Here is a 12,470-nt window from a genome sequence, read left to right as displayed (position 1 = left end):
GGTCTCTCTCTCTCTATCTGACTACATTGCTCCTCGCCTCTTATCTGGGCAGGTTTTCAGTTCGGGTTCAGAGAGGAAGTTTTGACAGCCAGGCTTTACAGCCCCCCCTCTCTGCTCTGCTGGCCCTGCAAATGCACTGACTGACAGAGAGAGTGAGAGAGAGAGAGTGAGAGAGAGAGTGCGTGTGTGAGAGAGAGAGAGAAAGAGAGAGAGGTGGTGACTTCATTCCCTCTCTTTAACCAACCCTCTCCTTTCCCCCTCCTTTTGCTTTCTTTTTTTTCTAGACTCTTTTCCTTTTTTTTCCCTTTCGCACAGCTCAGTCAGGCAGCATGCCAGCAGTCTTCATCTTGCTGCGGTCCCTGGTTATCAGGCTCCTCAGTAGCAGATTGGCAGGCTCGGTGGCACAGTTCCTCAGGAGAAGCCTCTCTTCAGGCGCTGCCCACCTTGGCACAGCGCTGCGCCACGTCTGGGACCGCGTTCGATCCCAGGAGTCCAAGGAAGCCATCCTCGGCTGTGTGCTGTGCATTCTCAACATGCACAAGAAGGTGGAGAACTGAGCTCTGCCTTCCACTTTCTTTTCACCCTCTCACTTGCTTGCTGAACAGAGACTGGACAAAGAGGGAAGAGAGGCAGAGAGGACAAAGGGATGTGAAAGACTTTTTATCATTGCTGCTTTGGACTTCAGCATTATTTTTGTTTTTTGTTTTGTTTTGTTTTTGGTCTTATTGCAACACTGGCCATGTCGGAGAGCATTGTGAGGAAGGTCCAGCCCTTCACCATTGGGACGAGGCTGTCAGTCCCTGCTGTGCCAAAATGCCAGGATTTTACACAGAGTTATCTACAGAGCCAGAGTCTGGATAACTGCACGTTACAGCACAACCTGAACGAGAGTGTTTCTCTCTACCTCAGCCGGTCCCAGGTCTGTGCGAACGGTCCATGCCTGGTCTCACCTCTCGTCAAGCAGGTAGCCCCCGTTCAGAGCCAGCATGAGGACATGGCAGCCGAGGACCACCTGAACCAGAACACCGTCTCTGCCTCTGCCGTGTCCAGATCCATCAAGAAGATCACCATCTCTGGGAACAGGGAAAACTTGGAGAACAAGGTAGCAGCACCGGGACCCGTGCTGCTCCCAGGCAAAGGGTCCTCATCTGAGAACAACAATAACAACAACAACATCAGCACCAACAACACTTCCAACCCTCAGCTGCCCAGGATCGTGGGTGTGAGCTGTGAGAATAAGCCCAGTTCACATTTCAAGGTAAATGGCACAATTTATTAATACATTTAATGGCTACATTTAACACCAGATCAGATTTGATAACATTAAAAAGTAACATTCATAAGCCCCATATGAGTGTCTTAATATTACAATAGACATAGAAATGCACTTGTAGAGATGTGGAAATTTCAATTCACACTCAAAAAGTGCATAATTAAGGCAACCTACATGGCGCTTTACATGGAGAAAATTATGTGTAAAACAAAATAATGTATTGCTATTGGCCTTTTCTTATTTTAACAAACTTTTTTTTTTTAGACAAAAGAATACATAATGTCCAAAACAGAAAGCTAGAAAAATAAACTGCCTTTTCCAAACTTTTAGTGCACTGTGTCCATTTTAACTCTATGCTCAAATGTTTTACTTGTGTTTTAGCTTGTCCAGCTCCTTCCAGTCCAGTTTACATAACCACAAAACTTGCCAAAGGTGCATAACCTGAAAATATACCTTTGGGAGCCCATAATAACCTTTCTGCAAACAACATGTTTTTCTAGCTTTGATTGATGCTCAGCTGGATTTACTGGAAGTTTTTCTTTAAAGACATTTATACATGCTGACATATTTGGAAAACTTTCTGGCTTATTTATTTTATTTTTCATTCAATTATCCTAAAGGCATTTTTGATGTTGTAATCAAATATAAAGTCATAATTTTCGTTTCTAGAAGTCCAAATCGAATAAAATTTATTGGAAGTGTCCCCTGAAAATCCCCTTAAAAATGTTAATCCACGCTCTTTTCGTTTTGCTTTGTAATTTGCATTGCGTAATGTGGGTCTTCCTGTAAAGCTTATTGAATTAATTTACAGCTTAATACAGTTAAACAGTCATGAGTCAGGGTAATTAAAAGATCAAAAGGCGCAGACACCACTTCTAACCTAAAGGGAAAGGTCCTTGATGGTCTGTTTCATGCCTTGCGAACTGCTGTGAGTCCTCATTACTGTCTTTTTATATTTTTAGGTTTTACTCAGAAAAGACAGCAGTGATGATTATCAGCCCATTCAAGCACAAACAAGACTGGAGGTGAATGGAGAGAAATCCATTCAACAGGTAAAACGATATACAACTGAATTTACATTATGACTCCAGCTGCTCTCATATTAGCTGTTTTTGTTGGCAGTATTTAGTATTTTCTTTTTTTTTAGATGCTATTTTAGTAGCCGTGTTACACAGAAAATTTTTTGTGAGTGGATGTATTCTACTTTAAAAGATGTGATGGTGATGATTAAGATCTCATAGACAAAATTAGATTATTTTAATCATCTTTATTCAGGCTGTAGCAAAATAGTTGTTTAGCTGTGAGGAAGCGGGGTCTTCACAGCAGCTGTGGATCTGATGATGAATCTCTTGGAATTTAGGAAGTGAAGTCATGTGGTGCATTCGCCAAACTTAAAAGGCTTATTATATTATGAGTTTGGAGCAGGGTTACTTAGAAGGGAAAACAAGTGTAATTGTTTATAGAGTCATGGGGAGTAACGTGTCTGTGAAAGGTTTAAAAATGGCTTGTGCTTTATTTACTCTTGCCTGCGTGTGGTTTAGGTAAGAGGCAGAGATCGCGAAAGGGAAAAAAGGGGTGTAGGACATTGTTTAAAGTCAGTGGACTGCTGGATTTATCCTGCTTCTTGTTTAAGTCATCAGCCTGTGGACGAAGTGCTCTGCTGCAGCAGACCCTACACACAGGCAAGAGTCACTGGAAAACATGAGGTCAGGGAAGATGTTAACAAAAGAAAAGTCTTGTCGAGGTCCCCAGGGAGGCTGGTAACAACGCACTGACGCAGCAAGGCTCCCATTTCTCTCTGCACAAAGGGCAAAAACGACATCATTTTTCATCCTGCAGCCACATTAATATGCTGTTTTTCCCATTTTCGCTTATTATTTGTGCACATGACAAGAGAAAGAAAAGATGATGAAATGGAAAAACTACACGTGAGAACTTGTTGGCGCCTTTACCTGTTCAGGTATGAAGGAATGAACCTGATCTACCAACATTGTTTTTTTCCATAGGATATGTTTACATATATTGCTGGCAGAAAAAAAGGAAAGGAAAAAAAAGCCAGACATCTAAGGATCTGTCCGTTCCTGCTTCCTCAATTTGCCCAGATGTTTCCTGATTGGAGAGCGGCAGGAATGCCTGTCCGTTAAGGAAGTTGTGCCAGTCCCGCTCATTTCATCTCATGTAGTGCTGACAGTGGGTTTTTGTTAAGAGGGACCTGGGGGCCCGTCTGACACATGTTCGCAATGTCTCCGGATTGTAAAAAAGGTGTAATCAACAGTTTAAACGTCCCCTCCCTGTGAGGTGATTATGGGTTGGAGAGCTGCGCCTCCTCCTTATTGGTTTATGTCTCTTATGGGTCTAATCGGAGGCAGGCGTCATTCAAAGGTACCCAAGGCACCTGGTTTGGAAGGTCTCTCTTTATAAAAAGGCCGGAGTTGCAGCTGAAATGCCATCACGCTTCCAACTCTAAGTAGTTTATGTTGTTGGGTTCACACAGATTTCAGCGCCCAGGCCTCGATCACCCAAGAAAGAGCTGCAGAGGAGAGAGAGTCAGCCACACACACAGAATGAAGGCCCAGCTGCTCTTACGTCCCAGAGTGACTGCTTTACCCAGCGCAACTGTCTCTTCAACAAGGAAATATTGCAGGTACAGTGAAGCATATAACAAACACAGGCCTCACTGCAGTCCACTCAGTCAGGTTTGGCTCATTAATGAGTTTATCACATGCTCAACTGTGTGGGGCCTGAATATCTGCTCATGAAATGCTCCTGCTGCTCTTTTATCATTTTGTTTTCCATCATTTCTCATCATGTATGTGGAAACTAAGTAAACAACTACAGAGGGTGCACCTCCCACTCCAGTTTAACTATTTCAAGAACATGTATATTTATCAAATGGTAGTGGAATATAATTTTTAAACCAGTTAAACTTATCATAACTTTATCAGGACCTCTACTCTGATCTCCACTGGTGCACAAAAGCCTAAATGAAAAGAGATTGGATTTGGTTTAGCAGAAGAAAAGAGAGCTGACAAACAAGCTGAGAGGCTTTTGAGATGAAATCAGACTGGACAGTGCCTCTCCCGTGACCCTGAGAGGAGAACAAAATATGTACTGGTTCTTATTTTGTCCCAAGAACTGTATGCGCTGTGTTAGGTTGAGGGAACAGAGGGAGGGGAAACCGCCACAAGTGAAGCAATTACTTAGGGATGAGATCATTGTTTGGCTCCATCTCTTCACGCCTATGGCCCAGAGAGACTACGCCAAGCAGCACAACTGGTTGTGTTATCTCATCGCTGCGTCCACCCCAGCATACAAGGACATATTTCAGTGAGTTCGGATGAGGGACATTTCATCCAACAGTTGGCTTTGTCATTAGGCCTCCGTTGAGTGGACCATCCAAGTGATAAACCATTTACTTCCAATAGTAAGACATTAATTTTGGACGTGTCAGATGAAGAAAACATATGATGTATGTATGTGTTGAAAACAGCTGCATAGCATGTCGTTAATGTTAACAAGCTTAGCAGCACTTTGCTCTAAGGGAGCACAGGCATTTCTGTTGTTTTTAGAGGGAAAGGCCCCGCTGATAACTTTTTTTTTCTCTCTCTAAGTGTACTTCAAATCACCGGAGCCCCGCTACCTTGGGACCTGCCTGATTTACAGGGATTTGGTTGACTAATATCACTGATGAAAATGTGTTATTACAGTATTACATCGCCGTGGAAGTGGAAGTGAGCTTTCCAGAGAAAGACTTTTAAAACCCCCTAATGTTTCAGGCAAGGAGAGCAAAGCAGGTCACCACATGGAGGAACACGGCCTCTTCAAGAGCCCGTCTGTCTCCTCGGCTGCTCTGTAAAACATCTTAGCTTTCACCAGCTCATTTCCGTGATAGGGAGAATCTAGAGAGACTTTCACTCCCAGAAACAATTCCCGTGCCAAGACTGAACGCTACAGAGTGTGAAAATTTAGGTTGATGGTTAGTTTAAGTGCTAAGAATTAATGCTTCAAATAGTGTGCTTTCATCGCACAAAATCTCCATCCTAACATACTGAGGCTCGAAAAATCTGCCAGTGGGACTAATCCCACTTGTTTCCAATGGAGTTTTACTTGTTGCAGGAATTTTGTCTGAGAACAAGTATAAATATTTTGAAACAAGGCAGAATGAGGAAAATCAGCCCACTGGTATCATGAAAATGACTCGTGATTCAAGTAAATTTTGGAAAAAAGTGATTAGTATTGGAAGCAAGTGGGATTATCTCATCCCACTGGCATATTTTTTTCATTTGTTTCGGGTGAAAGAAGATTTAAAGACTAAATATGAGATGAAATTACTTGTTAGGAGGGAGATTTTTTTTGCAGTGTTTTGCTTGCAGATTACAACAATGTTAGACAGGGCTGACTGTAAAATCTGTTGTCTTTTGTCTTAGTTGTTAGGCTATTTTCTTTTATGGCCACAGATCAGATTTTCACATAAAAGCGAGCAGTGATAAAATCTGGACTGCATATTTTGGCTCCCTGTTCTTCATGGCGGTACTGAGGCCTAACTGTACATTTTTATAAACAGACCATTGTTGTGGAGCGATCAGGAAGAAACAAAGGCATCATAGACTTCCTGTATGAGGTCATTATATGCCATGGGAGCCAGTGTGAAGAGATAGGGGCAGGCCTGTTTAGTCAAGCTCTTTTCCTTCTGTTCAACCCAGAAATACCTCCACCGCCCCAGGGGCCTTGTAAAGTTAATGACTTGCTTCTCTGAGGAGAAGTGACATCACATTTTAATCTCATGCAAAAAAGAGTTGTTTTGTCTGCATGTGAAGTCCGGCTTTGACATTTTACTGATCCAAACAAGCGCTCAGTCTCAATCATTGCTTTTGAATTTTTTGGAAATAATGCTTTGATGTAGTGTTACAACCAGGGATATGTTTTTTCATACACATAACTCAGTGAGACTTAACTGGTTAAATAAAGGTTACATAAATATGTGTGTGTGTGAATGTTATTTGGCATTGTGGAGGTTGCCAAATAACAGAGAAGAAACACCATAAAAATTTAGTTCTGCTCCACATTTATGAAATGCAACAGTCATTTCAGATCAGCCTTAGAATAGCTTGGTAACTAAACTGATTTATTCACCAGTTTGATCAGTTTGACTCGGGTAAATCACCGACATCCACACACTGCGCTGTACAGCAAACAAACATGTACTTTCCACAGTTTTCTTGAGCTTGGCCACCTGGTTTGGAGCTCTCACTCCGAGCAAATGTTGCCAGAAAAGGCAGCTCAAAAAGACAAGGGCTTATGCAATGGACCCCGTGCACTTGCCAAGAGAAACTTCTGCTCTGCATAACATGACATTGGAGAACAAAGGGCTGGTTCTTGATGATGTTTCTGAAGTACTGTCTAACTCGGAGTTAGGGGAAGAAAATATCGCTGTGTTTTGGTCTCCTGATCAGCAGGAATAACACTGTCTCTGCCACTTTGACTGCCTCCGTGTTGAGTGTAATCCTGGACGCTCAAGTGCTGTTTAACAGTAGATACACTGCCATTAGTATAGCACTGCAGAAAATAGGGCTGTGTTTTACTGTGTTTTCAGTGTATTAGCATGGATTAAAAGCATATAAAGTTTTAATGTGAGAAAAAACAGTTAATGTCACAGATTATTCATTTTTCATTACGTGTACTTTGTATTGCAGTGCAACTTCTTTCAAAATAGCACTTGACATATGAAAGGTTTCTCCATGTTTGCCATCCCTGGCATGAAGAATTAACCTGCAGGCCCCTTAAGCCATCATGTCATTGTGTGTGCACCAGGTTTTAAATGCATATTTTGCATTAGTATCCAGTAAAAGACATCAGACAATTTGTTTGCATGTTGAAGAAACACTTAAGTCATGTGCCGTGATGCCTCCCACACCTCCATGTGGCTGGGCACAGGGATTAGCGTACATTTTCTTTAACATTTGTGTGTCTGTGGTTGTTGTTGTTGTGATTCAGGCAGAAGCATGGATCAAAGGAAAGCTCCAAGACCTAAAGGATGGCTGTAATATTCAGCGCTGCCCCCTGCAGGACTGGGAGGAAGCCTCGCAGACTCTTCAGAGAGACCTGAAAGACTTTGAGAACACTTTAATTCAACTCAACCAGGTAATGATACGACTCAACGCAAGGCTGGAATCTAACTGAAGTGATCCCTCAACCATACTTACACACCAATACACCAAGAGTGAAATGTTTATTTAAACGTTTAATGGCAATCACCCTCTAAAAGTTGTAAGTGGAGGGGAAAAAAAAGGCTGTCAGACCCCATAATACACAACTTAATGGCCCTGTAACCATTTGCATTCGTGCAGAGAGAAACGCAGGCCCTTTCTCATGACTCTCAGTGCTCCAGACGGCACTGTCAAGCAAGTTTATACTCTCTCCCTCTGGAGAGATTGTTTGGAAATGGTACATTGCTGATAATTAAGCTTCCCTGACACTCAGATACCCCAGGGAGGGCAGAGGCAGAACGAGGAGATTTGATCCAAGAAATGAATGGCGATATTCCAACATGTGTCCAGACAGCCAGCACAAAAACAGCGAGTCTGACAAGCTGTAGGTGTCGCATGCGTTTAGCTACTGTTGCTCTCTCTCTGCTGCCTCATAATGAACGATCCCTTCCCTCTCTCTTTTGAAAAGATGGGCGAACAGCTGATCTGCAAGTTGAACCCCACCTCTGACCTTGTGAAGAAGCAGCTCAGTCAGCTCAGGGACCAATGGCAGACCCTGAAACAGACGGCAGCCAATCAGACGAGAGCGCTGGGCGGAGCCAAGAACCTGCAGGAGTTCAACAAAAAAGTGGACAAGCTAGAGGCATGGATTAAAGAGAAGGTAAAACTGCAAGAGAAATCCGTTTTCCCCTTTCTGTGCATTACAAAATCACATCAGCATCAACTTTTTTATAGGGGCATGTTAGTCCATTTCAGAGGCAGTTTTTATTGAACTATGAAACCATATATTTGAATTGCATATTGGCAAATAATCACTAAATGTCGTTGCAGTATGGTTGATGCAGCGGTTAGTGTGGGTCAGCATTTCTTTGTACTGTTGGCTGCACGATGCCAATATTCTCTGCTGCTTCAAGCCGCGTACACAATTGTTTTCTAATCAAAAACTGCTGCATTTTTATGTGAACATGGTGAAATGCTAAAAAGTGTACTCATAGTTATCAAGGCTCTTTTTTTTGTCTGCCCTTTTAAATTTTATAGGCATTTAATGAATTCTCTATGGCATTTCAGTTCCCAGCCCCTGTAAATTTCTGACTCTTATCAGAAATTTATTATCTAACCACCTTTCTTCTTTTCCTCTTCCCCTGACTATCACAGCAAAATCATCTGTGTTAATTGAACTCAACTGTATGGCAGTGTTTACGTACTGCAAGTCAACGGTGATTCATTTCCAATTAACTCTTCCATTCCACACTTGTCATCCCAAAATAATTGCCGCTGAGTAATCAACGCTGGAAAATTAGCTCTCTGTTCTGAGTACAGCTCTTGCTCATAACTCTCATATATTCACCCTTGTGAAACATCTGCCAGTCACTATTAAAACACAATCAGTCACAGGGTTTATGATCTGTTTTTATATCTCTGCTCAAGTCCACTGCTGCTGTATATCATCCAGGAGCTGGATTGATGTTGTTATGGCCAGTTAGCGTTGTCCCTCTTGTGTCTTAGATTTCCATGTCTGGCAGAGGAAGGCTGATGATTGATTATGGACCTGTGGGGAATGTAATGGAGGATGTTGCTAAGAAGTCTTCAAGAGCCGTAGCTCAAAGTCACCCATCCGTAAAGGAGATGGTATTCTCTGTTTAGTCCCACTCATCGTTTCCTCCGTGCGTCCGTATCAAGTTCAAAGTTTCCCTCCGTATGCTGGAAGCTATTTCTGTTTCGCATCTTTTGTGGTGGGGCAGGGATAATTTAGTGTAACACTGGTGCCCCTGAAAAGAAATAATGGTTTAGTTCCTGACAAATGTGGGCTGTAAACACGGACTTTTATGTGTGCCAGCAGGAAGAGGAGCCGTCCCTGGTAAAAGTCCTGGGGGAAAACGTTGACAAAATGCAGCTGACCAGGAGAATCTTAGATCTGAAACAGGTGAGGTTTGTAGGAGCCAAGCACCGGAATGTGTTAAACATTAGCCGAGCTGAGTTTGTTTAGGTTTACTTTATTTTATTAATGATCTGCAGAACATTGATGAAACTGCGTGCATGCCAAGCAAACTTTTTAATAACATAAACATTTCAGGCCCTCTATGGTTTACATTATACCGCTGGAGCCTTTCACAGAGGTTTCCCGACAGTCATCTATCTATCGTTTCAGGTAATTTTTCTCCCAGGTCGTATGGTAAAGACAGCTGAAGTCATAGTTGGACTGTGTTCACTATTTCCCTGCAGGATGAGCAGCTATACAGAAACCTCCACGAGGAGATCAACCACTTGGCCCTGAAACTTGAGAAACAAGGGAAGACAGATGGCAAAAACATCTCCAGCAGAAGGAAACACATCAATAAAATGTACACTTTGTCCCTTAAACGGAATTGGTATGTTGCATGAAACATCTTGCCTCTGAAAATTAACTCAAGACTGAGCTCATTCGTGCCATAATCTGTTGTGTGTGTAGGTGGCTGAAGGTCCAGTCTCATCTGAAAAACTACCATGAAAATCTTCAACTAGCCCTGGAGGTGTCCTCATTCTACCAGCAGGCGGATAACATACTCTTCGCTATTAACAGCATGGTAAAAAGGCATGGGAGCTTAATTAATGATGTGTTTTTCTTACTCTACCACTTTGAAAATCAATAATATAGTTTCTTTCCTTCAGAGGAAAAGCATGTCTGCATCCAAAGACCTGGAGAGCTGTGGAGACAGGGAAATCCGTGACATTGCGAGTCAAATCATGGTAGGAAATGACCTCTCAGTGTGACTGCATGGTCAAATCCTGACGGTGTGTTGAAGCCTACTGTAGCTAACCTACAAACCTGTCTGTGGTAGATGCTGGACGTGACAGTCTCCCAGCTGTCTAATCTCCATCCTGCGCTGGCAGCTGGCGTCACGCAAAAGCAGAGTGAGGTGAAGGACTGCTGGACGCTCCTGCAGAAGGTTTTCAGGTAAAGAGAGCAGGCCAAGACTAGCACAGACAACTCTGGTGGCCTAGTAAATACACAACCCATTTCACCCGGTAATTGGAGCACAGCTTTCCACTCAGCTGGAGTTGGTTTATCTGTTATTACTGTGCTGGTACCTTACATAAAAAGACTGCACTGGCAAATGCAAGCAGGCCCTTTCCAAATGACAATTAGTTTTGTATAAAGATTTTTCCCTCTCTTGATTAGCCGTGTTTAATTTGGGTTTGAATCAAAGAAATATTCTAAGCAAAATGTTGGAGTCATCTGTCTGGTTGTCTGAAGACATCGCACCACTCATTCTCCACATCATTCACCACCTTCTCTGGGATTAAAACTGTCAATTTTCTGCTTTGCTTTAGACGTTCACCAACTGTTTAATTGTAACTGCATCCATGAGTCAAGCAGTCAAGATGCTTTGCTGTGTGCTTATGCTTACAGGTTTTCCATGACTGAAAGACCTGGTGAATTTCAGATGAAATATGATTTCAAGAATAGTCAGCAGTTTTAACCGCTTCTGTGGAGCATATTTGAATTTACTTTAACAGCTCAGGGATTCAGACTTTTACTTGACGGGATTTTTTGTAATAGTTATGTAATATGTACTTGGGTGATGATTGGATTTAAGCTTAGTGAGAACAGACAGCTTTACCCATGGTGAAAAAAAAAAATGTGCTAATGTAACAAAATTACAGGTGTATCGTGTGTTGCTTTGTGGTCCAAGGGACCATGTTAATGCTTAATGTTACATGGAAACAAGCATAGTGAAAGTTGTGTCATCCAAGCCAATTGGAATAAGCAAAGATGTTGAATTGGAATGATGTAGACGTGGAATTTTTATTGGAACTCCAAAAGTTAAAAAGTACATATAAAAACAGCTTGCTTTTGGCAAATGGCTACATAGCAATATTATTATGAGATGACTATGAAGTAAACCTTAAATCCTTCATTGAGTATACCCTTCAAAACCTGTTTACCTAATTCTATTTCATAAATCAAAAATAAATAAATCATACTTTCCACGTTCACAATAATAAATGGGGTCAAGTCTGTGTTTCTGATGTCTGTCTGCGACGTCTCATGTTTTCCAAACATTTCTCAGGCTGAGAGCCTCTCATGTTGGTGGGCTATCTTTAGATCCAAATATTACATCATCTACTTTTTCTTATCTGCTGCTTTTCATAGCTATTTAAACTTCACATACACAAACGCTGTCAGAATACTTAAGACCCATAATTGGAGCACATAATGGGCCTGCGTTTTGTGAAGCGAAGGCCCTGCTGACAGCACTAAATCAACCTCTTGTCCTGGTGGTTTTGCAGGACTGACAGGACCGCACTGCCTCCCTCTGGCTCCACTTTCACCAGGGAAGATGTCGACCCCGTGACATCACCCCGGGAACCCCAGAGCAACGTGGGAACGGAGCCACAAAGGATCATGGGAAAGGAGGTGAAAGAGGAGCAGAATCGTCTGAAAGGCTGCGTGGTAAGTTGCTTTGGTATTTCATTCTATTACGGGATTAACCGCAGTGTGGCTCTGCAGAGGGGGAGAACAACTCCATCAGTGCTGGCAAAAGATGAGCTCAGCCTTCTCCAGCCCTACCAAGAGCCACCAGTGAGACAACAACTGTGGCTAGAGAGAATGACGCACTTTGTCCTCTGGTTTGGAAAATGACAGATTTACGGTTTATCCAGGTTGCATGAATAATGGTAGTTTGGGACAGTTTGATGTGCTGTGGAGGAAACAGCACGCAAGTATAACTTTGCTCTGCATTTTATTGCCAGTCTTCTCTATCTCCTAACAAGAACCTCAGTCTGCAGGTGTTATAAATACTGCACTGTGCATGTCACAGGAAGAACTTTTAGAGGTGTTATTTACCCTGGCGCACAAATTCCATAAGTTTCCATGAAAAATGTCAAGCCATGATTGTACAACATGGGTGAACAGTGAGCCAGTGTAAATAGAGCCTTTCCCTCCAACCCAAAATCTTAATAGTTTTCATATCCTTTAACATTACGGTTAGAATAATATCTTGGCCTTT

The 12,470-nt window shown here is 42.3% G+C and overlaps 1 protein-coding gene across 2 annotated transcripts in view; it reads left to right on the top strand.

Annotated features, from left to right (window-relative positions):
- The first annotated feature begins 403 nt into the window (after positions 1–403).
- Positions 404–12,470, top strand: part of mymx (myomixer) — a 32,304-nt gene continuing 20,237 nt past the window's right edge. The window contains exons 1-11 of one of the 2 annotated variants that reach the window (XM_030070989.1): positions 404–1,258; positions 2,236–2,325; positions 3,768–3,917; positions 7,268–7,414; positions 7,949–8,140; positions 9,317–9,403; positions 9,703–9,821; positions 9,929–10,043; positions 10,129–10,206; positions 10,299–10,414; positions 11,752–11,914. In XM_030070989.1, the coding sequence (XP_029926849.1) occupies positions 740–1,258; positions 2,236–2,325; positions 3,768–3,917; positions 7,268–7,414; positions 7,949–8,140; positions 9,317–9,403; positions 9,703–9,821; positions 9,929–10,043; positions 10,129–10,206; positions 10,299–10,414; positions 11,752–11,914 (1,776 nt within the window). In that variant the 5' untranslated portion in view covers positions 404–739. Of the gene's footprint in view, positions 1,259–2,235; positions 2,326–3,767; positions 3,918–7,267; positions 7,415–7,948; positions 8,141–9,316; positions 9,404–9,702; positions 9,849–9,928; positions 10,044–10,128; positions 10,207–10,298; positions 10,415–11,751; positions 11,915–12,470 lie in introns of both variants that reach the window. The other variant, XM_030070988.1, reaches the window with a different exon arrangement.

The sequence above is a fragment of the Myripristis murdjan genome, chromosome 15 (assembly GCF_902150065.1).
Source record: "Myripristis murdjan chromosome 15, fMyrMur1.1, whole genome shotgun sequence".
Lineage (NCBI taxonomy): Eukaryota > Metazoa > Chordata > Actinopteri > Holocentriformes > Holocentridae > Myripristis > Myripristis murdjan.
This window is presented reverse-complemented; position numbering and strand designations above follow the sequence as displayed.